General features: G+C 51.8%; 1 protein-coding gene across 2 annotated transcripts in view; it reads left to right on the forward strand.

The window, feature by feature from the left end:
- The first annotated feature begins 16,092 nt into the window (after positions 1 to 16,092).
- Positions 16,093 to 24,538, forward strand: part of LOC144486743 (pleckstrin homology domain-containing family O member 1-like) — a 111,660-nt gene continuing 103,214 nt past the window's right edge. For both annotated transcript variants that reach the window (XR_013496334.1, XM_078204772.1), the window contains exons 1-2: positions 16,093 to 16,312; positions 22,485 to 22,631. Coding sequence is in view for 1 of the 2 variants with exons in the window: in XM_078204772.1 (XP_078060898.1) it covers positions 16,286 to 16,312; positions 22,485 to 22,631 (174 nt within the window). In the remaining variant the exon portion in view is untranslated. The remainder of the gene's footprint in view (positions 16,313 to 22,484; positions 22,632 to 24,538) is intronic.

Here is a 24,538-nt window from a genome sequence, read left to right on the forward strand (position 1 = left end):
GTTGAAGGTGGTTGGGCCTAGGACACAAACCCTGAGAAACTCCTGTATTTCCTGTATTACAGCAGCTACTTCATTCCAAAAAGTACTTGATTAGTTGTAGAGTGTTTTGAAAGGTCGACACGGTGGTTAGCGCTGCTGCCTCACAGCGCCAGGGACCCGGGTTCGATTCCCGGCTTGGGTCACCGTCAGTGTGGAGTTTGCACATTCTCCCCGTGTCTGCATGGGTTTCCTCCGGGTGCTCCGGTTTCCTCTCACAGGCCAAAAGACGTGCTGGTTAAGGTGCATTGACCCAAACAGGCGCCGGCCGGACTGTGGCGACTAGGGGAATTTCACAATAACTTCATTGCAGTGTTAATGTAAGCCTTACTTGTGACTAATAAATAAACAAAGAACAAAGAAAATGACAGCACAGGAACAGGCCCTTCGGCCCCTCCAAGCCTGCACCGACCATGCTACCCGACTGAACTAAAACCCCCTACCCTTCCGGGGACCATATCCCTCTATTCCCATTCTATTCATGTATTTGTCAAGATGCCCCTTAAAACCCACTATCGTATCTGCTTCCACTACCTTGTGTATGGAGTCAGTAGAGATAGGCGAGGTGATGAATGAATACTTTTCTTCAGTGTTCACCAAGGAGAGGGGCCATGTTTTTGAGGAAGAGAAGGTGTTACAGGCTGGAGGAAATAGATGTTCGGAGGGAGGATGTCCTGGCAGTTTTGAATAAACTGAAGGTCGATAAGACCCCTGGGCCTGATGAAATGTATCCTAGGATTCTTGATATCCTAGGAACCCTACCTTTGACCCTGTAATCCACATTTAAATTAGTCCTACCAAAATGAATCACCTCACATTTATCAGGGTTAAACTCCATTTGCCATTTTTCAGCCCAGCTTTGCATCCTATCTATGTCTGTTTGCAGCCTACAACAGCCCTCCACCTCATCCACTACTCCACCAATCTTGGTGTCATCAGCAAATTTACTGATCCACCCTTCAGCCCCCTCCTCTAAGTCATTAATAAAAATCACAAAGAGCAGAGGACCAAGCACTGATCCCTGCGGCACTCCGCTAGCAACCTGCCTCCAATCTGAAAGTTTTCCATCGACCACCACCCTCTGTCTTCGATCAGACAGCCAGTTACCTATCCAATCGGCCAACTTTCCCTCTATCCCACACCTCCTCACTTTCATCATAAGCCGACCATGGGGGACCTTATCAAACGCCTGACTAAAATCCATGTATATGACATCAATTGCCCTACCTTCATCAACACACTTAGTTACCTCCTCAAAAAATTCTATCAAATTTGTGAGGCACGACTTGCCCTTCACGAATCCGTGCTGACTGTCCCGGATTAATCCGCATCTTTCTAAATGGTCGTAAATCCCATCTCTAAGGACCTTTTCCATCAATTTACCAACCACCGAAGTAAGACTAACCGGTCTATAATTACCAGTGTCATTTCTATTCCCTTTCTTAAACAGAGGAACAACATTCGCCATTCTCCAGTCCTCTGGCACCATCCCCGTGGACAGCGAGGACCCAAAGATCAAAGCCAAAGGCTCTGCAATCTCATCCCTTGCCTCCCAAAGAATCCTAGGATACATTTCATCAGGCCCAGGGGTCTTATCGACCTTCAGTTTATTCAAAACTGCCAGGACATCCTCCCTCCGAACATCTATTTCCTCCAGCCTATTAGCCTGTAACACCTTCTCTTCCTGAAAAACATGGCCCCTCTCCTTGGTGAACACTGAAGAAAAGTATTCATTCATCACCTCGCCTATCTTTACTGACTCCATACACAAGTTCCCACTACTGTCCTTGACCGGCCCTAACCTCACCCTGGTCATTCTTTTATTCCTCACATAAGAGTAAAAAGCCTTGGGGTTTTCCTTGATCCGACCCGCCAAGGACTTCTCGTGTCCCCTCCTAGCTCTCCTAAGCCCCTTTTTCAGCTCATTCCTTGCTAACTTGTAACCCTCAATCGAGCCATCTGAACCTTGTTTCCTCATCCCTACATAAGCTTCCCTCTTCCTTTTCACAAGACATTCCACCTCTTTCGTGAACCATGGTTCCCTCACTCGGCCATTTCCTCCCTGCCTGACAGGGACATACCTATCAAGGACATCCAGTATTTGTTCCTTGAAAAAGTTCCACTTTTCATTAGTTCCTTTCTCTGGCAGTTTCTGTTCCCAACCTATGCCCCCTAATTCTTGCCTAATCGCATCATAATTACCTCTCCCCCAATTGTAAACCTTGCCCTGCCGTACGGCCCTATCCCTCTCCATTGCAATAACAAAAGTCACCAAATTGTGGTCACTATCTCCAAAGTGCTCTCCCACAACCAAATCTAACACTTGGCTCTTTCCACTTGGATAGATAGAGTGAACGTTCAAAGACTATTTCCTCGGGTGGATGGAGCTATTACAAGGGGGCATAACTATAGGGTTCGTGGTGGGAGATACAGGAAGGATATCAGAGGTAGGTTCTTTACGCAGAGAGTGGTTGGGGTGTGGAATGGACTGCCTGCAGTGATAGTGGAGTCAGACACTTTAGGAACATTTAAGCGGTTATTGGATAGGCACATGGAGCACACCAGGATGATATGGAGTGGGATAGCTTGATCTTGGTTTCAGATAAAGCTCGGCACAACATCGTGGGCCGAAGGGCCTGTTCTGTGCTGTACTGTTCTATGTTCTATGTACCTCCCCCGGCAGCGAGTTCCAGGCACCCACCACCCTTCGTGTAAAAAATCTGCCTCGTACATCTCCTTTAAACCTTGCCCCTCGCACCTTAAACCTGTGCCCCCTAGTAATTGACTCTTCCACTCTGGGGGAAAAAGCTTCTGACTATCCACTCTGTCCATGCCTCTCTCAATCTTGTAGACTTCTATCAGGTCGCCCCTCAACCTCCGTCGTTCCAGTGAGAACAAACCAAGTTTCTCCAACCTCTCCTCATAGCTAATGCCCTCCATACCAGGCAACATCCTGGTAAATCTTTTCTGTCCCCTCTCCAAAGCCTCCAAAATAATAATAGCTAATAGGTGTTATATAAATGCAAGTATTAATTTTTCTTTCCGTTCCTTTTTTTCCCCCCCCCCCCAGTTTTCTGGAAGAGGTTTCAGCCTCCGGAATTCCGAGTCGAGTGTCGGAGCAGCCACACGGAATGACTCGGTCATCGAGATGGTGAAGCTCTGGAACGCTCTCGCTCCTCTCGCTCTTCCTCTCCCATCCGGGATTGTTCCTGTCGCTGTGAACACTTTGTTTCTCCTTATGTACTGACATAAAAACTTCAGTTCAGGTTCCTGGACTCTGCTGTGGGTGAACATTGTAAAGCATGTGAGCTGTGTCACTGTGTCTGACAGAACGCTGCTCTTCGTCTTGTGCTCTCTGTGTGTGTGTGACGGTGTGTGTGACGGTGTGTGTGACGGTGTGTGTACACAGCTTGTATTTAATGGTGTAATTTTGGCTGGAGTCGGTGTTTAGGTTTCATCGATGTCTCTCTGCGATTGATGTACAGTTTTTTTTTTGAGTACTGCCTCCTTGCTCTGTCCCAAGCTTAATGTGGATTGGGTGATAACCAAATGTCTGTCACTAATAGAGAGAGATGGACTGTGGCTAATACTTCACTGATAATAACGGCGGCACGGGCGGCGCAGTGGTTAGCACTGCTGCCTCGCAGCGTCAGGGACCCGGGTTCGATTCCCGGCTCGGGTCACTGCCTGTGCGGAGTCTGCACGTTCTCCCCGTGTCTGCGTGGGTTTCCTCCGGGTGCTCCGGTTTCCCCCCACATGCTGAAAGACGCGCTGGTTAGGGTGCATTGGCCGTGCTAAATTCTCTCTCAGTGTTACCCGAACAGGCGCCGGAGTGTGGCGACTAGGGGATTTTCTCAGTAAATGTAAATCTACTTGTGACTAATAAATAAACTTTAACTTTATACCATTCCATCTCCAAGTTATTTTTGAATTCGCTCAGCTCTGGTGCTGGGGGTCTGGATGAACGTTGCTCTCTGCTCCCACCCTCGGACGTCCTTTCCTCGTCAGAGAGGCTATTCCACCATGAAGGGCATCAGTGTGGAGACTAATCCTCTCCAGCACTTATTCTTGGACAGTGATCAGGAGCTGATTTCCTCTCTCTCTCTCTCTCTCTCTCTGTAACCCAGGGGTCACTGGACAGTGATCAGGAGCAGGAACCCTGGCTGATTTCCCCTCTCTCTCTCTGTAACCCAGGGGTCACTGGACAGTGATCAGGAGCAGGAACCCTGGCTGATTTCCCCTCTCTCTCTAACCCAGGGATCACTGGACAGTGATCAGGAGCAGGAACCCTGGCTGATTTCCCCTCTCTGTAACCCAGGGGTCACTGGACAGTGATCAGGAGCAGGAACCCTGGCTGATTTCCCCTCTCTCTCTAACCCAGGGGTCACTGGACAGTGATCAGGAGCAGGAACCCTGGCTGATTTCCCCTTTCTCTCTAACCCAGGGATCACTGGACAGTGATCAGGAGCAGGAACCCTGGCTGATTTCCCCTCTCTCTCTCTAACCCAGGGATCACTGGACAGTGATCAGGAGCAGGAACCCTGGCTGATTTCCCCTCTCTCTCTCTAACCCAGGGATCACTGGACAGTGATCAGGAGCAGGAACCCTGGCTGATTTCCCCTCTCTCTCTAACCCAGGGGTCACTGGACAGTGATCAGGAGCAGGAACCCTGGCTGATTTCCCCTCTCTCTCTAATCCAGGGATCACTGGACAGTGATCAGGAGCAGGAACCATGGCTGATTTCCCCTCTCTCTCTCTAACCCAGGGATCACTGGACAGTGATCAGGAGCAGGAACCATGGCTGATTTCCCCTCTCTGTAACCCAGGGGTCACTGGACAGTGATCAGGAGCAGGAACCCTGGCTGATTTCCCCTCTCTCTCTAACCCAGGGATCACTGGACAGGGATCAGGAGCAGGAACCCTGGCTGATTTCCCCTCTCTCTCTCTCTAACCCAGGGATCACTGGACAGTGATCAGGAGCAGGAACCCTGGCTGATTTCCCCTCTCTCTCTAACCCAGGGATCACTGGACAGTGATCAGGAGCAGGAACCATGGCTGATTTCCCCTCTCTGTAACCCAGGGGTCACTGGACAGTGATCAGGAGCAGGAACCCTGGCTGATTTCCCCTCTCTCTCTAACCCAGGGATCACTGGACAGTGATCAGGAGCAGGAACCCTGGCTGATTTCCCCTCTCTCTCTAATCCAGGGATCACTGGACAGTGATCAGGAGCAGGAACCCTGGCTGATTTCCCCTCTCTCTCTCTCTAACCCAGGGATCACTGGACAGTGATCAGGAGCAGGAACCCTGGCTGATTTCCCCTCTCTCTCTAACCCAGGGATCACTGGACAGTGATCAGGAGCAGGAACCCTGGCTGATTTCCCCTCTCTCTCTAACCCAGGGATCACTGGACAGTGATCGGGAGCAGGAACCCTGGCTGATTTCCCCTCTCTCTCTCTCTAACCCAGGGGTCACTGGACAGTGATCAGGAGCAGGAACCCTGGCTGATTTCCCCTCTCTGTAACCCAGGGGTCACTGGACAGTGATCAGGAGCAGGAACCCTGGCTGATTTCCCCTCTCTCTCTCTAACCCAGGAGTCACTGGACAGTGATCAGGAGCAGGAACCCGGGCTGATTTCCCCTCTCTCTCTAACCCAGGGGTCACTGGACAGTGATCAGGAGCAGGAACCCTGGCTGATTTCCCCTCTCTGTAACCCAGGGGTCACTGGACAGTGATCAGGAGCAGGAACCCGGGCTGATTTCCCCTCTCTCTCTAACCCAGGGGTCACTGGACAGTGATCAGGAGCAGGAACCCTGGCTGATTTCCCCTCTCTGTAACCCAGGGATCACTGGACAGTGATCAGGAGCAGGAACCCGGGCTGATTTCCCCTCTCTCTCTCTCTCTCTAACCCAGGGGTCACTGGACAGTGATCAGGAGCAGGAACCCTGGCTGATTTCCCCTCTCTGTAACCCAGGGGTCACTGGACAGGGATCAGGAGCAGGAACCCTGGCTGATTTCCCCTCTCTGTAACCCAGGGGTCACTGGACAGGGATCAGGAGCAGGAACCCTGGCTGATTTCCCCTCTCTCTCTCTAACCCAGGGGTCACTGGACAGTGATCAGGAGCAGGAACCCTGGCTGATTTCCCCTCTCTCTCTCTCTCTCTAACCCAGGGGTCACTGGACAGGGATCAGGAGCAGGAACCCTGGCTGATTTCCCCTCTCTCTCTAACCCAGGGGTCACTGGACAGTGATCAGGAGCAGGAACCCTGGCTGATTTCCCCTCTCTCTAACCCAGGGGTCACTGGACAGTGATCAGGAGCAGGAACCCTGGCTGATTTCCCCTCTCTCTCTCTCTAACCCAGGGGTCACTGGACAGTGATCAGGAGCAGGAACCCTGGCTGATTTCCCCTCTCTCTCTCTAACCCAGGGATCACTGGACAGTGATCAGGAGCCGGAACCCTGGCTGATTTCCCCTCTCTCTCTCTAACCCAGGGATCACTGGACAGTGATCAGGAGCAGGAACCCTGGCTGATTCCCCCTCTCTGTAACCCAGGGATCACTGGACAGTGATCAGGAGCAGGAACCCTGGCTGATTTCCCCTCTCTCTCTCTAACCCAGGGATCACTGGACAGTGATCAGGAGCACGAACCCTGGCTGATTTCCCCCCTCTCTAATGCCGGGACGTGCTATCTGTGGTTGCCCTGCAGGTGGTGGGCAGACTGGACCCTCTAATTGATTCTGAGTCCTCCTGGTCTGTGTAAATTGCTGCTCGGTGGGTTATTATCGGGTGATGCAGTCAAGCAACACTGAGGAGAATTGATTGTAAAATTATTATTGCAGCTTTAGCAGAAATAAAAGCAATCTGCTGACCGACTGAAGAATCCTGTCTCCGATCATTTCCCTCACATAATTGTGTACGGAGTGCTTCATCACCCTGCTTTCTATAAACTCCGCATGTCTCCATTCCAAGAACTAAGAGTGTAAATGTAATGCATCTTGCTGTAGACAGGATGCTGATAAACCCTCCCCAGTGAGAGGCCGGACACTCGTTAATGGTTCTGATGCTTGTGGATCAATAATTCTTTCGAAATGCTGATTAAACCAGCGCATAAAAAATTCTGAGATCACTTAAAAATTACTGTATTCACGATTGTAAATGCCCCGTGCATTACAGACCCAGTATGGTACAGGCCCCGTGCATTACAGACCCAGTATGGTACAGGCCCCGTGCATTACAGACCCAGTATGGTACAGGCCCCGTGCATTACAGGCCCCGTGCATTACAGACCCAGTATGGTACAGGCCCCGTGCATTACAGACCCAGTATGGTACAGGCCCCATGCGTTACAGACCCAGTATGGTACAGGCCCCATGCGTTACAGACCCAGTATGGTACAGGTCCTGTGCGTTACAGACCCAGTATGGTACAGGCCCCATGCGTTACAGACCCAGTATGGTACAGGCCCCATGCGTTACAGACCCAGTATGGTACAGGCCCCGTGCATTACAGACCCAGTATGGTACAGGCCCCGTGCATTACAGACCCAGTATGGTACAGGCCCCATGCGTTACAGACCCAGTATGGTACAGGCCCCATGCGTTACAGACCCAGTATGGTACAGGCCCCATGCGTTACAGACCCAGTATGGTACAGGCCTCATTCATTATAGACCCAGTATGGTACAGGCCTCATTCATTACAGACCCAGTATGGTACAGGCCCCATGCATTACAGACCCAGTATGATACAGGCCCCATGCGTTACAGACCCAGTATGGTACAGGCCCCATGCGTTACAGACCCAGTATGGTACAGGCCCCGTGCATTACAGACCCAGTATGGTACAGGCCCCGTGCATTACAGGCCCCGTGCATTACAGACCCAGTATGGTACAGGCCTCATTCATTACAGACCCAGTATGGTACAGGCCCCATGCATTACAGACCCAGTATGATACAGGCCCCATGCGTTACAGAACCAGTATGGTACAGGCCCCGTGCATTACAGACCCAGTATGGTACAGGCCCCGTGCATTACAGACCCAGTATGGTACAGGCCCCGTGCATTACAGACCCAGTATGGTACAGGCCCCGTGCGTTACAGACCCAGTATGGTACAGGCCCCATGCGTTACAGACCCAGTATGGTACAGGCCCCATGCGTTACAGACCCAGTATGGTACAGGCCTCATTCATTACAGACCCAGTATGGTACAGGCCTCATTCATTACAGACCCAGTATGGTACAGGCCCCATGCATTACAGACCCAGTATGATACAGGCCCCATGCGTTACAGACCCAGTATGGTACAGGCCCCATGCGTTACAGACCCAGTATGGTACAGGCCTCATTCATTACAGACCCAGTATGGTACAGGCCTCATTCATTACAGACCCAGTATGGTACAGGCCTCATTCATTACAGACCCAGTATGGTACAGGCCCCATGCATTACAGACCCAGTATGATACAGGCCCCATGCGTTACAGACCCAGTATGGTACAGGCCCCATGCGTTACAGACCCAGTATGGTACAGGCCTCATTCATTACAGACCCAGTATGGTACAGGCCTCATTCATTACAGACCCAGTATGGTACAGGCCTCATTCATTACAGACCCAGTATGGTACAGGCCCCATGCGTTACAGACCCAGTATGATACAGGCCTCATTCATTACAGACTCAGCACATTGTAGGCCCTCGTGCATTACAGTATCAGCATGTTACAGGTACCCATACACGAGAGACCCACCACATCACGGGGTAATTGTGCATGACAGACGCAGCATGTTACAGGTCCCATGTATTACAGACCTAGCACATAACTGGCCACGTGCATTACAAACGCAGCACATTACAAGTACCTGTGCATTACAGACCCAGCACAGTACAGCCCTGTGCATCAACAGATGTGGCATGTTACAGGTACTGTGCATCACAGGCCCTGAAAGAGAATGAAACAAAGGGTCAGGTGAAGGGATGACACGGGGGGTGAGGACATATCTGGAGTTCTGAGGCGATGGTTGATGTGGTTCAGATTAGTTGCGCTTTGCAGAGGGGCCAACGCAGACTCATTTAAAAACCGACAGTGAGCTACGTCTGATATTGTCCAGTTCCAGTGTGAACAGATGCTGCAATCTCAGTCAGTTATACAGAACAGAGCACTCAGTGGTGGCCTGAACAGAGGATGTGACACTGTGCTGTTGTCTCAAACTTTAGAGGTGTCGAACAACTCCTGTCCAGACCCCTGCCTAAACATAGTTACACAGATACAGACCACTCCCAGGACAGGTACAGCACGGGGTTAGATACAGAGTAAAGCTCCCTCTACACTGTCCCCATCAAACACTCCCAGGACAGGTACAGCACGGGGTTAGATACAGAGTAAAGCTCCCTCTACACTGTCCCCATCAAACACTCCCAGGACAGGTACAGCACGGGGTTAGATACAGAGTAAAGCTCCCTCTACACTGTCCCCATCAAACACTCCCAGGACAGGTACAGCACGGGGCTAGATACAGAGTAAAGCTCCCTCTACACTGTCCCCATCAAACACTCCCAGGACAGGTACAGCACGGGGTTAGATACAGAGTAAAGCTCCCTCTACACTGTCCCCATCAAACACTCCCAGGACAGGTACAGCACGGGGCTAGATACAGAGTAAAGCTCCCTCTACACTGTCCCCATCAAACACTCCCAGGACAGGTACAGCACGGGGTTAGATACAGAGTAAAGCTCCCTCTACACTGTCCCCATCAAACACTCCCAGGACAGGTACAGCACGGGGTTAGATACAGAGTAAAGCTCCCTCTACACTGTCCCCCATCAAACACTCCCAGGACAGGTACAGCACGGGGTTAGATACAGAGTAAAGCTCCCTCTACACTGTCCCCCATCAAACACTCCCAGGACAGGTACAGCACGGGGTTAGATACAGAGTAAAGCTCCCTCTGCACTGTCCCCCATCAAACACTCCCAGGACTGGTACAGCACGGGGTGAGATACAGAGTAAAGCTCTCTCTGCACTGTCCCCCATCAAACACTCCCAGGACAGGTACAGCACGGGGTTAGACACAGAGTAAAGCTCTCTCTGCACTGTCCCCCATCAAACACTCCCAGGACAGGTACAGCACGGGGTTAGATACAGAGTAAAGCTCCCTCTGCACTGTCCCCCATCAAACACTCCCAGGACAGGTACAGCACGGGGTTAGATACAGAGTAAAGCTCCCTCTGCACTGTCCCCCATCAAACACTCCCAGGACAGGTACAGCACGGGGTTAGATACAGAGTAAAGCTCTCTCTACACTGTCCCCCATCAAACACTCCCAGGACAGGTACAGTACGGGGTTAGATACAGAGTAAAGCTCCCTCTACACTGTCCCCATAAACACTCCCAGGACAGGTACAGCACGGGGTTAGATACAGAGTAAAGCTCCCTCTACACTGCCCCCATCAAACACTCCCAGGGCAGGTACAGCACGGGGTTAGATACAGAGTAAAGCTCCCTCTACACTGTCCTCATCAAACACTCCCAGGACAGGTACAGCACGGGGTTAGATACAGAGTAAAGCTCCCTCTACACTGTCTCCATCAAACACTCCCAGGACAGGTACAGCACGGGGTTAGATACAGAGTAAAGCTCCCTCTACACTGTCCCCATCAAACACTCCCAGGACAGGTACAGCACGGGGTTAGATACAGAGTAAAGCTCCCTCTACACTGTCCCCATCAAACACTCCCAGGACAGGTACAGCACGGGGTTAGATACAGAGTAAAGCTCCCTCTACACTGTCCCCATCAAACACTCCCAGGACAGGTACAGCACGGAGTTAGATACAGAGTAAAGCTCCCTCTACACTGTCCCCATCAAACACTCCCAGGACAGGTACAGCACGGGGTTAGATACAGAGTAAAGCTCCCTCTACACTGTCCCCCATCAAACACTCCCAGGACAGGTGCAGCACGGAGTTAGATACAGAGTAAAGCTCCCTCTACACTGTCCCCATCAAACACTCCCAGGACAGGTACAGCACGGGGTTAGATACAGAGTAAAGCTCCCTCTACACTATCCCCATCAAACACTCCCAGGACAGGTACAGCACGGGGTTAGATACAGAGTAAAGCTCCCTCTACACTGTCCCCATCAAACACTCCCAGGACAGGTACAGCACGGGGTTAGACACAGAGTAAAGCTCCCTCTACACTGTCCCCATCAAACACTCCCAGGACAGGTGCAGCACGGAGTTAGATACAGAGTAAAGCTCCCTCTACACTGTCCCCATCAAACACTCCCAGGACAGCGACAGCACTGGGTTAGATACAGAGTAAAGCTCCCTCTACACTGTCCCCATCAAACACTCCCAGGACAGGTACAGCACGGGGTTAGATACAGAGTAAAGCTCCCTCTACACTGTCCCGATCAAACACTCCCAGGACAGGTACAGCACGGGGTTAGATACAGAGTAAAGCTCCCTCTACACTGTCCCCATCAAACACTCCCAGGACAGGTACAGCACGGGGTTAGACACAGAGTAAAGCTCCCTCTACACTGTCCCCATCAAACACTCCCAGGGAAGGTACAGCACGGGGTTAGATACAGAGTAAAGTTTTGTCTGCTGTCCATATATCTCACACACAACTTTAGTTTACACAGCACCTTGAAGGAAGAATGGAAACAGAAATGGAAGCAGTGAGGATGGATTTTGAGAGTACAATAAAAGAGGGAGTCGGGGAGATCTCTGGGGGTTTTTAAACCAGTATTCCAATAATGCCCCAGAGGGAGGAGGCACACACAGCGGGGAAGGTCAGAAGGCTGCAGAGTTAGCAGTGAACCTCCTCAGAGACAAGCTCCTTCCAGCAGTCTGGGGCAAATCCATTCCCACTGCAGCTGAGTAAGACTTTACTGCACTTCTGATCCATGCAGTCATAGCCTGAGATCTGCTGTCGTTTCCCTTCCTAATCCTGCACCATTATCTCTGCTGCCCCCCCCAAGGGCAACTCCTTGACCTCCTTCCTTTCCTCTTTTGCGTACTGGTGCCCCTCGTCTGAAACACAACACGTTCCCTGTGGAACAAAAACAGAAAATCTCAGCAGCTCGGAGCTACCAAGAGTCACCCAGACCCGAAACGTTGGCTCGATTCTCTCCCCACAGGTGCTGACATTTTCCAACATTTTCAGATTCCAGCATCCGCAGTATTTTATCTTAGTTTCCACATGTACGCTGATAACACTCACAGAACCATGCAATCCCTGCAGTGCAGAAGGAGACCATTCAGCCCATCGAGTCTGCACCGACTCTCCAAAAGAGCATCTCACACAGGCCCACCTCCTACCCTATCCTCGTAACCTCACACATTTAGCATGGCCAATCCACCTAACCCGCACATCTTTGGACACTAAGGGGCAATTTAACATGGCCAATCCACCTAACCCACACATCTTTGGACACTAAGGGGCAATTTAGCATGGCCAATCCACCTAACCCGCACATCTTTGGACATTAAGGGACAATTTAGCATGGCCAATCCACCTAACCCACACATCTTTGGACACTAAGGGGCAATTTAGCATGGCCAATCCACCTAACCCGCACATCTTTGGACATTAAGGGACAATTTAGCATGGCCAATCCACCTAACCCGCACATCTTTGGACATTAAGGGACAATTTAGCATGGCCAATCCACCTAACCCGCACATATTTGGACACTAAGAGGCAATTTAGCACGGCCAATCCACCTAACCCACACATCTTTGGACACTAAGGGGCAATTTAGCACGGTCAATCAACCTAACCTGCACATCTTTGGACACTAAGGGGCAATTTAGCACGGTCAATCAACCTAACCTGCACATCTTTGGACACTAAGAGGCAATTTAGCACGGCCAATCCACCTAACCCACACATATTTGGACACTAAGAGGCAATTTAGCACGGCCAATCCACCTAACCCACACATCTTTGGACACTAAGAGGCAATTTAGCACGGCCAATCCACCTAACCCACACATCTTTGGACACTAAGAGGCAATTTAGCACGGCCAATCCACCTAACCCACACATCTTTGGACACTAAGAGGCAATTTAGCATGGCCAATCCACCTAACCTGCACATCTTTGGACACTAAGGGGCAATTTAGCACGGTCAATCCACCTAACCTGCACATCTTTGGACACTAAGGGGCAATTTAGCATGGCCAATCCACCTATCTCTCCTTACTGCTCCAGTCTCAGATCGAAGAACATAAAAGATGGAGCAGGAGTGAAGCCATTCAGCCCTTTGAATCTCCTCTACCATCATCGCTGATCTGTGAGAATCCCCTAGTCGCCCACACTCCAGCGCCTGTTCGGGTTACACTGAGGGAGAATTTAACACGGCCGATGCACCCTAACCAGCGCGTCTTTGGGCTGTGGGAGGAAACCGGAGGAAAGCCACATTGATTATTTGAATAGGAACAATGTGCAGGGGGAACGGGGGAAAAGACAGGAGAGGAATGGCACCAGGTCATGATGCAGGTTTGGACAGCAGACAGGGTGGGCCGAACGGCCTCCTGTTGCTCTGTAACAATTCTGGGATTCCCCGAGTCACTGACTCCACACTTGAGAAAGGATATACTGGCACAGGAGGGGGTGCAGAGGAGATTTCACTCGGTTGATTCCGGAGTTGAGAGGGTTGGCTTATGAGGAGAGACTGAGTAGACTGGGGCTATACTCATTGGAATTCAGAAGGATGAGGGGAGATCTTATAGAAACATATAAGATTATGAAGGGAATAGATAAGATAGAAGCAGGGAAGTTATTTCCACTGGCGGGTGAAACTAGAACTAGGGGGCATAGCCTCAAAATAAGGGGAAGCAGATTTAGGACTGAGTTGAGGAGGAACTTAGGAACTTTTTAGGTTTTATTAACAGGGGGTTGGAGTTTAAGAGCCGTGGGGTTATGCTGCAACTGTACAGGACCTTGGTGAGACCACATTTGGAATACTGTGTGCAGTTCTGGTCACCTCACTATAAGAAGGATGTGGAAGCGCTGGAAAGAGTGCAGAGGAGATTTACCAGGATGCTGCCTGGTTTGGAGGGTAGGTCTTATGAGGAAAGGTTGAGGGAGCTAGGGCTGTTCTCTCTGGAGCGGAGGAGGCTGAGGGGAGACTTAATAGAGGTTTATAAAATGATGAAGGGGATAGATAGAGTGAACGTTCAAAGACTATTTCCTCGGGTGGATGGAGCTATTACAAGGGGGCATAACTATAGGGTGGGAGATATAGGAAGGATATCAGAGGTAGGTTCTTTACGCAGAGAGTGGTTGGGGTGTGGAATGGACTGCCTGCAGTGATAGTGGAGTCAGACACTTTAGGAACATTTAAGCGGTTATTGGATAGGCACATGGAGCACACCAGGATGATAGGGAGTGGGATAGCTTGATCTTGGTTTCAGATAAAGCTCGGCACAACATCGTGGGCCAAAGGGCCTGTTCTGTGCTGTACTGTTTTTTGTTCTATGTTCTATGTTCTATGAACTTCTTCACACAAATGGTTGTGAATCTGTGGAATTCCCTGCCCAGTGAAGCAGTTGAGGCTACCTCATTGAATGTTTTTAAGGCAAGGATAGACAGATTTTTGAACACGAAAGGAATTAAGGGGAGCGGGCGGGTAAGTGGAGCTGAGTCCACGAAAAGATCAGCCATGATCTTATTGAATGGCGGAGCAGGCTCGAGGGGCCAGATGGCCGACTCCTGCTCCTAGTTCTTATGTTCTTATCCCTTGCCTTCATAGAAACCCTACAGTGCAGAAGGAGGCCATTCGGCCCATCGAGTCTGCACCGACCACAATCCCACCCAGGCCCTACCCCCACATATTTACCCACTAATCCCTCTAACCTACGCATCTCAGGACTCTAAGGGGCAATTTTTAACCTGGCCAATCAACCTAACCCGCACATCTTTGGACTGTGGGAGGAAACCGGAGCACCCGGAGGAAACCCACACAGACACGAGGAGAATGTGCAAACTCCACACAGACAGTGACCCGAGCCGGGAATCGAACCCGGGACCCTGGAGCTGTGAAGCAGCAGTGCTAACCCACTGTGCTACCGTGCCTTGGCCACTGTCTGAGCATTGAGGCAGACTCTTCTGAATCCTAGGCCATAAGACATAGGAGCAGAATTAGGCCACTCGGCCCATCTGCTCCACTATTCAATCAGGGCTGATATTTTTCTCATCCCCATTCTCCTGCCTTTTCCCCGTAACCCCTGATCCCCTTATTGATCGATCAAGAATCTCCACATCTTATTTGACCCCAAGCACAGTTTTCAACAATACCCCCTTATCTGTCATCAGGCTGGGCTGTTCTCTGTACCGTCCTCCCCAATTTTACACATTGTGTTTCAAAATAAAAATTGCTCGTTTTAAACAGAGAGATAAAGGTCCAAGGTTTCTGTCTGTGAGTTCACAGGCTTCAATGGGTTAATGCGAACTTCCTCCAGTAAATCCACACCCCCTACCACCACCACACACACAGGTTTTCACAAGATTAGTTAGAGGCGGAGAGAGAGAGAGAGACAGTAAAAAAAAACCGCCGGCAAGCCATTCAGACATTACCAATGGGGAAATAAGAACTCCAATATAACGGATGTGACCCTCAGTCCGAGAAATACACAGAGAGAGAGAGAGAGAGGCGAGCAGGAGGATCCAGACACAGTGAATAAAGAGGCAGAGATGTAACTGGAGACATAGCGTCGGGGGATAGACAAGAGGGGGTCGACAAGGAGAGATAGACAGGGGCAGAGAGAGAGCGGGAGGCTGGGGAGAGCTAGAAAGGATAGATAGAGAGACAGGGAAATCTGAGAACGATAGACAGGGGCAGCGAGAGAGAGACTGAGGCTGGGGAGAGCTAGAAAGGATAGACAGGTGGAGAGGGGAGAGAGAGAGGAGGGATCTAAGGAGGATAGATAGGCAACAGAGAGAGAAAGGGGGCAGAGGGAGCTAGAAGGATAGACAAGGAGCAGAGGGGGATTTAACAAGGCTGGATAGGCAGAGAGGGGGGTAGGGGGAGAGAGAGAAAGAGGCAGAGAGAGCTAACGAGGATAGATAGGCAGCAGAGAGGGAGGGAGAGAGAGAGAGAAAAACACAGACAGATCTAGAAGCAAAGAGGACAGACAGAGAGAGAGAGACAGAACCCCAGACAGAGGGAATTAAAGAACAGCACTCCCCTCTCGGGCATCTCCAGCTGCTGGAGCCAGGATTGGGGCTGTTGAAGAATGAAGAAGACATTGCCTAACAAGAGGGTGAGTAGAGGCCGGGTTCTGGGCTCTGGGTGCTGGGCTCTGGGCTCTGGGTGCTGGGCTCTGGGCTCTGGGCTCTGGGCTCTGGGCGCTGGGCTCTGGGCTCAGGGTTCTGGGCTCTGGGTTCTGGGTTCTGGGCTCTGGGCTCTGGGCGCTGGGCTCTGGGTTCTGGGCTCAGGGTTCTGGGCTCTGGGCGCTGGGCTCTGGGCTCTGGGTTCTGGGTGCTGGGTTCTGGGCTCTGGGCTCTGGGCGCTGGGCTCTGGGCTCAGGGTTCTGGGTTCTGGGCTCTGGGCGCTGGGCTCTGGGCTCTGGGTTCTGGGCTCAGGGTTCTGGGTTCTGGGCTCTGGGCGCTGGGCTCTGGGCGCTGGGCTCTGGGCTCTGGGTTCTGGGTGCTGGGTTCTGGGCTCTGGGCTCTGGGCGCTGGGCTCTGGGTTCAGGGCTCAGGGTTCTGGGTTCTGGGCTCTGGGCTCAGGGTTCTGGGTTCTGGGTTCTGGGCTCTGGGCTCCGGGCGCTGGGCTCTGGGCTCTGGGCGCTGGGCTCTGGGCTCAGGGTTCTGGGTTCTGGGCGCTGGGCGCTGGGCTCTGGGCGCTGGGCTCTGGGCGCTGGGCTCTGGGTTCTGGGCTCAGGGTTCTGGGTTCTGGGCTCTGGGCGCTGGGTTCTGGGTGCTGGGCTCTGGGTGCTGGGCTCTGGGTTCTGGGCTCTGGGTTCTGGGCTCAGGGCTCTGGGTTCTGGGTTCTGGGCTCTGGGTTCTGGGCTCTGGGCGCTGGGCGCTGGGTTCTGGGTTCTGGGTTCTGGGTTCTGGGCTCTGGGCTCCGGGCGCTGGGCTCTGGGCTCTGGGCGCTGGGCTCTGGGCTCAGGGTTCTGGGTTCTGGGCGCTGGGCGCTGGGCTCTGGGCGCTGGGCTCTGGGCGCTGGGCTCTGGGTTCTGGGCTCAGGGTTCTGGGTTCTGGGCTCTGGGCGCTGGGTTCTGGGTGCTGGGCTCTGGGTGCTGGGCTCTGGGTTCTGGGCTCTGGGTTCTGGGCTCAGGGCTCTGGGTTCTGGGTTCTGGGCTCTGGGTTCTGGGCTCTGGGCGCTGGGCGCTGGGTTCTGGGTTCTGGGTTCTGGGCTCTAGGTTCTGGGCTCTGGGCGCTGGGCTCTGGGCGCTGGGCGCTGGGCTCTGGGCTCAGGGTTCTGGGTTCTGGGCTCTGGGCGCTGGGTTCTGGGCTCTGGGTTCTGGGTGCTGGGCTCTGGGTTCTGGGCTCTGGGTTCTGGGCTCTGGGCTCTGGGTTCTGGGTTCTGGGCTCTGGGCTCTGGGCGCTGGGCGCTGGGTTCTGGGTTCTGGGCTCTGGGTTCTGGGCTCTGGGCGCTGGGCTCTGGGTTCTGGGTGCTGGGCTCTGGGTTCTGGGCGCTGGGTTCTGGGTGCTGGGCTCTGGGTTCTGGGTTCTGGGTTCTGGGCACTGGGCTCTGGGTTCTGGGCTCTGGGCTCTGGGCGCTGGGCGCTGGGTTCTGGGTGCTGGGCGCTGGGCGCTGGGCTCTGGGCTCTGGGCTCTGGTTTCTGGGCTCTGGGTTCTGGTTCCACTCTGGCCCCGTGAAGCTGGGAGCGACTGAAACACAGAGGGGGGGTTTAGAAAAACATGTGTGTGTGTTATTGGGAGATGTAGATGGAATCCTGTGTAAGGGGGGTAAATAATAGAATCCTGTGTAGGGGGGGGGTGAATAATACACTCCTGTGTAAGGGGGTAAATAATACACTCCTGTGTAAGGGGGTAAATAATAGAATCCTGTGTAAGGGGGGGTGAATAATACACTCCTGTGTAAGGGGGGTAAATAATACACTCCTGTGTAAGCGGGGGGGTAAATAATACACTCCTGTGCAAGGGGGGGGGGGTAAATAATACACTCCTGTGTAAGGGGGGGGGGGTGAATAATACACTCCTGTGTAAGGGGGGGTAAATAATATACTCCTGTGTAAGGGGGTAAATAATACACTCCTGTGTAAGGGGGTAAATAATACACTCCTGTGTAAGGGGGGGTGAATAATACACTCCTGTGTAAGGGGGGGGTGAATAATACACTCCTGTGTAAGGGGGGGTAAATAATACACTCCTGTGTAAGGGGGTAAATAATACACTCCTGTGTAAGGGGGTAAATAATACACTCCTGTGTAAGGGGGGGTGAATAATACACTCCTGTGTAAGGGGGTGAATAATACACTCCTGTGTAAGGGGGGGGTAAATAATACACTCCTGTGTAAGCGGGGGGGGGTAAATAATACACTCCTGTGTAAGGGGGGGGGTAAATAATACACTCCTGTGTAAGGGGGGGTAAATAATACACTCCTGTGTAAGGGGGGGTAAATTATACACTCCTGTGTAAGGGGGGGTAAATAATACACTCCTGTGTAAGGGGGGGTAAATAATACACTCCTGTGTAAGGGGGTAAATAATACACTCCTGTGTAAGGGGGGGTGAATAATACACTCCTGTGTAAGGGGGTGAATAATACACTCCTGTGTAAGGGGGGGGGGTAAATAATACACTCCTGTGTAAGGGGGGGGGTGAATAATACCCTCCTGTGTAAGGGGGTGAATAATACACTCCTGTGTAAGGGGGGGGGGTAAATAATACACTCCTGTGTAAGGGGGGGTAAATAATACACTCCTGTGTAAGGGGGTAAATAATACACTCCTGAGTAAGGGGGGGTGAATAATACACTCCTGTGTAAGGGGGTGAATAATACACTCCTGTGTAAGGGGGGGTGAATAATACACTCCTGTGTAAGGGGGTGAATAATACACTCCTGTGTAAGGGGGGTAAATAATACACTCCTGTGTAAGGGGGGGGGTAAATAATACACTCCTGTGTAAGGGGGTAAATAATACACTCCTGTGTAAGGGGGGGTAAATAATACACTCCTGTGTAAGGGGGGGTGAATAATACACTCCTGTGTAAGGGGGTGAATAATACACTCCTGTGTAAGGGGGTAAATAATACACTCCTGTGTAAGGGGGGGTAAATAATACACTCCTGTGTAAGGGGGGGGGGGTAAATAATACACTCCTGTGTAAGGGGGGGTAAATAATACACTCCTGTGTAAGGGGGTAAATAATACACTCCTGTGTAAGGGGGTAAATAATACACTCCTGTGTAAGGGGGGGGTAAATAATACACTCCTGTGTAAGGGGGGGTAAATAATACACTCCTGTGTAAGGGGGGGGTAAATAATACACTCCTGTGTAAGGGGGTAAATAATACACTCCTGTGTAAGGGGGTAAATAATACACTCCTGTGTAAGGGGGGGTGAATAATACACTCCTGTGTAAGGGGGTGAATAATACACTCCTGTGTAAGGGGGGGGTAAATAATACACTCCTGTGTAAGGGGGGGGGTAAATAATACACTCCTGTGTAAGGGGGGGGTAAATAATACACTCCTGTGTAAGGGGGGTAAATAATACACTCCTGTGTAAGGGGGGGGTGAATAATACACTCCTGTGTAAGGGGGTGAATAATACACTCCTGTGTAAGGGGGTAAATAATACACTCCTGTGTAAGGGGGGGTGAATAATACACTCCTGTGTAAGGGGGTGAATAATACACTCCTGTGTAAGGGGGTAAATAATACACTCCTGTGTAAGGGGGGGGGGGTAAATAATACACTCCTGTGTAAGGGGGGGTAAATAATACACTCCTGTGTAAGGGGGGGGGTAAATAATACACTCCTGTGTAAGGGGGGGTAAATAATACACTCCTGTGTAAGGGGGTAAATAATACACTCCTGTGTAAGGGGGGGTAAATAATACACTCCTGTGTAAGGGGGTAAATAATACACTCCTGTGTAAGGGGGGGTGAATAATACACTCCTGTGTAAGGGGGGGGGTGAATAATACACTCCTGTGTAAGGGGGGGGGGGGTAAATAATACACTCCTGTGTAAGGGGGGGGGGGGTGAATAATACACTCCTGTGTAAGGGGGGGGGGGTGAATAATACATTCCTGTGTAAGGGGGGGTAAATAATACACTCCTGTGTAAGGGGGTAAATAATACACTCCTGTGTAAGGGGGGGTGAATAATACACTCCTGTGTAAGGGGGGGGGGTAAATAATACACTCCTGTGTAAGGGTGTGGGGTGAATAATACACTCCTGTGTAAGGGGGGGGGGTAAATAATACACTCCTGTGTAAGGGGGGTGAATAATACACTCCTGTGTAAGGGGGTGAATAATACACTCCTGTGTAAGGGGGTGAATAATACACTCCTGTGTAAGGGGGTAAATAATACACTCCTGTGTAAGGGGGGGTGAATAATACACTCCTGTGTAAGGGGGGGTAAATAATACACTCCTGTGTAAGGGGGGGTGAATAATACACTCCTGTGTAAGGGGGGGTAAATAATACACTCCTGTGTAAGGGGGGTAAATAATACACTCCTGTGTAAGGGGGGTAAATAATACACTCCTGTGTAAGGGGGGGGGGGTGAATAATACACTCCTGTGTAAGGGGGTGAATAATACACTCCTGTGTAAGGGGGGGGGGGGTGAATAATACACTCCTGTGTAAGGGGGGGTGAATAATACACTCCTGTGTAAGGGGGGGTGAATAATACACTCCTGTGTAAGGGGGGGTAAATAATACACTCCTGTGTAAGGGGGGGTGAATAATACACTCCTGTGTAAGGGGGGGTAAATAATACACTCCTGTGTAAGGGGGGGTAAATAATACACTCCTGTGTAAGGGGGTAAATAATACACTCCTGTGTAAGGGGGTGAATAATACACTCCTGTGTAAGGGGGTAAATAATACACTCCTGTGTAAGGGGGGGTGAATAATACACTCCTGTGTAAGGGGGGGTAAATAATACACTCCTGTGTAAGGGGGGGTGAATAATACACTCCTGTGTAAGGGGGGGTAAATAATACACTCCTGTGTAAGGGGGGTAAATAATACACTCCTGTGTAAGGGGGGTAAATAATACACTCCTGTGTAAGGGGGGGGGGGTGAATAATACACTCCTGTGTAAGGGGGTGAATAATACACTCCTGTGTAAGGGGGGGGGGGGTGAATAATACACTCCTGTGTAAGGGGGGGTGAATAATACACTCCTGTGTAAGGGGGGGTGAATAATACACTCCTGTGTAAGGGGGGGTAAATAATACACTCCTGTGTAAGGGGGGGTGAATAATACACTCCTGTGTAAGGGGGGGTAAATAATACACTCCTGTGTAAGGGGGGGTAAATAATACACTCCTGTGTAAGGGGGTAAATAATACACTCCTGTGTAAGGGGGGGTAAATAATACACTCCTGTGTAAGGGGGGGTAAATAATACACTCCTGTGTAAGGGGGTAAATAATACACTCCTGTGTAAGGGGGGGTAAATAATACACTCCTGTGTAAGGGGGTAAATAATACACTCCTGTGTAAGGGGGGGTAAATAATACACTCCTGTGTAAGGGGGTAAATAATACACTCCTGTGTAAGGGGGGGGGTGAATAATACACTCCTGTGTAAGGGGGGGTAAATAATACACTCCTGTGTAAGGGGGTGAATAATACACTCCTGTGTAAGGGGGGGGGGTAAATAATACACTCCTGTGTAAGGGGGGGTGAATAATACACTCCTGTGTAAGGGGGGGGGGGGTAAATAATACACTCCTGTGTAAGGGGGGGTAAATAATACACTCCTGTGTAAGGGGGGGTGAATAATACACTCCTGTGTAAGGGGGGGTAAATAATACACTCCTGTGTAAGGGGGGGTGAATAATACACTCCTGTGTAAGGGGGGGTGAATAATACACTCCTGTGTAAGGGGGGGGGGGGGTAAATAATACACTCCTGTGTAAGGGGGGGTAAATAATACACTCCTGTGTAAGGGGGGGTGAATAATACACTCCTGTGTAAGGGGGGGGGGAATAATACACTCCTGTGTAAGGGGGGGGGGTAAATAATACACTCCTGTGTAAGGGGGGGTAAATAATACACTCCTGTGTAAGGGGGGGTGAATAATACACTCCTGTGTAAGGGGGGGTGAATAATACACTCCTGTGTAAGGGGGGGGGGGAATAATACACTCCTGTGTAAGGGGGGGGGGTAAATAATACACTCCTGTGTAAGGGGGGGTGAATAATAATATTGATGGTTGTAATGACAGTGCATGAGCAGAGTGCCAGCCCCCAGTCACTGACACTGTTCCACTCTGCAGGGCTCACAGGAGGGGAGCCAGCCCCCCGGGCAGCCAGAGAAATGTGGCTGGATTCGCAAATACTGCGGGAGAGGGATATTCCGAGAAATCTGGAAAAACCGCTACGTGATCCTCAAGACAGATCAGCTGTACATCTCAGAGAAAGAGGTATGTGTGGGGTGGGGTGGGGGAGGGGGGGAGAGAGAGGGGGGGTCCAGAGAGAGGGGAGGGGGGCGGGGGAGGGACAGAGAGAGAGGACCTGAGAGGAGTGGGGGTTCCAGAGACACAGAAAGGGGGGGGGGGGGGCCTGAGAGAGAGAGAGACGGAGTCCAGAGAGACGGGGTTGGGAGGGAGGGGGGGGGGGGGGGCACAGAGAGAGGGGGACCTGAAAGGGTCCAGAGACACAGAGAGGGGGGGAGGGGGTACAGAGAGAAAGAGGGGAGTCCAGAGACACAGAGAGAGGGTGGGAGGGTCCAGAGACACAGAGAGAGAGGGTCTAGAGAGAGGGGGGAGTCCAGAGAGGCGAGAGGGGGGGCCCAGAGAGAGGAGGGGGGTTCAGAGAGGGGGGAGGGTCCAGAGACACAGAGAGAGGGGGACCTGGGAGAGAGGGGGGGTTCCAGAGAGAGGGGTTGCAGAGACGCAGAGAGAGAGGGGAACCAGAGAGAGAGAGGGTTCTTGAGGCAAAGAGAGAGGGGGGAGCCACAGAGAGTGGAGGTGGGAGGGGGGGGGGGGGCGGAGGGGGGCACAGAGAGGGGAGGGTCCCTGAGGCACAGAAGTGGGGGGGGGGGGGGAGGCACAGAGAGAGAGGGGGGAGCCACAGAGAGTGGAGGTGGGGGGGGGGGCACAGAGAGGGAGGGTCCCCTGAGGCACAGAGGGGGAGGAGAGACACAGAGAGAGGGGGGGGTCCGGAGGCACAGAGAGAGGGGGGAGGCACAGAGAGGGGAGGGTCCCTGAGGCACAGAAGTGGGGGGGAGGGGGGGGAGGCACAGAGAGAGAGGGGGGAGCCACAGAGAGTGGAGGTGGGGGGGGCACAGAGAGGGAGAGTCCCCTGAGGCACAGAGGGGGAGGAGAGACACAGAGAGAGGGGGGGGTCCGGAGGCACAGAGAGAGGGGGGAGGCACAGAGAGGGGAGGGTCCCTGAGGCACAGAAGTGGGGGGGGGGGGAGGCACAGAGAGAGAGGGGGGTCTTGAGGCACAGAGAGAGAGGGGGGTCTTGAGGCACAGAGAGCGGGTGTGGAGGGGGGGGTGTCCTAAGACACAGGAAGGGTCCTGAGACAGTCAGTAGCCCTGAGGCGCACATGGAAAGGCCCCAGGACACACGGGGGGTGCGGGGGGACAGCGCTTCACACTGCTGCCTCACAATGCCAGCAACCCAATGGGAGGGAAACTACTGAAAAACATTCTGAGGGACAGAATTAATCTCCACTTGGAGAGGAAAGGACTGATCAAGGACAGCATGGTTTTGTCAGAGGGAGATCATGTGGTTGGATTTTTTTGAGGTGGTGTGTAGATGACGGCAGTGCAGTTGATGTGGTCTCCATGGACTTCAGTAAGACAAGGTCCCACATGGGAGGCTGATGAAGAAGATAAGAGCCCATTGGATCCAGGGCAATCTGGCAAATTAGATCCAAAATGAGCTTTGTGGCAGAGGGTGATGGTGGAAGGTTGTTTTTGTGTCTGGAAGCCTGTGTGCAGTGGTGTTCCACTGGGTGCTGTCTCCCTTGCTGCTTGTAGTGTACATTGGTGATCTAGATGTGAATGTGGGGGTTACGATCAGTAAGTTCGCAGATGACACAAAAATTGATGGTGTGGTAAATAGCGAGGAGGGAAGCCTTAGATTACAGGACGATGTAGACGGGCTGGTCAGAACAGCGGCAAATGGAATTTAGCCCTGAAAAGCGTGAGGTCATGCATTTTGGGAGAACTAGCAAGACTAGGGATTACACAATGAATGGTCGGATCCTCGGAAGTGCAGAGGAACCTTGGGTACGTGTCCAAAGATCCCCTGAGGGCAGCAAGACAGGTAGATAAGGTGGTTAAGAAGGCGTATGGGATACTTGCCTTTATTAACCGAG

Source organism: Mustelus asterias, unplaced genomic scaffold, assembly GCF_964213995.1.
Source record: "Mustelus asterias unplaced genomic scaffold, sMusAst1.hap1.1 HAP1_SCAFFOLD_443, whole genome shotgun sequence".
Taxonomy (NCBI): Eukaryota; Metazoa; Chordata; class Chondrichthyes; order Carcharhiniformes; family Triakidae; genus Mustelus; species Mustelus asterias.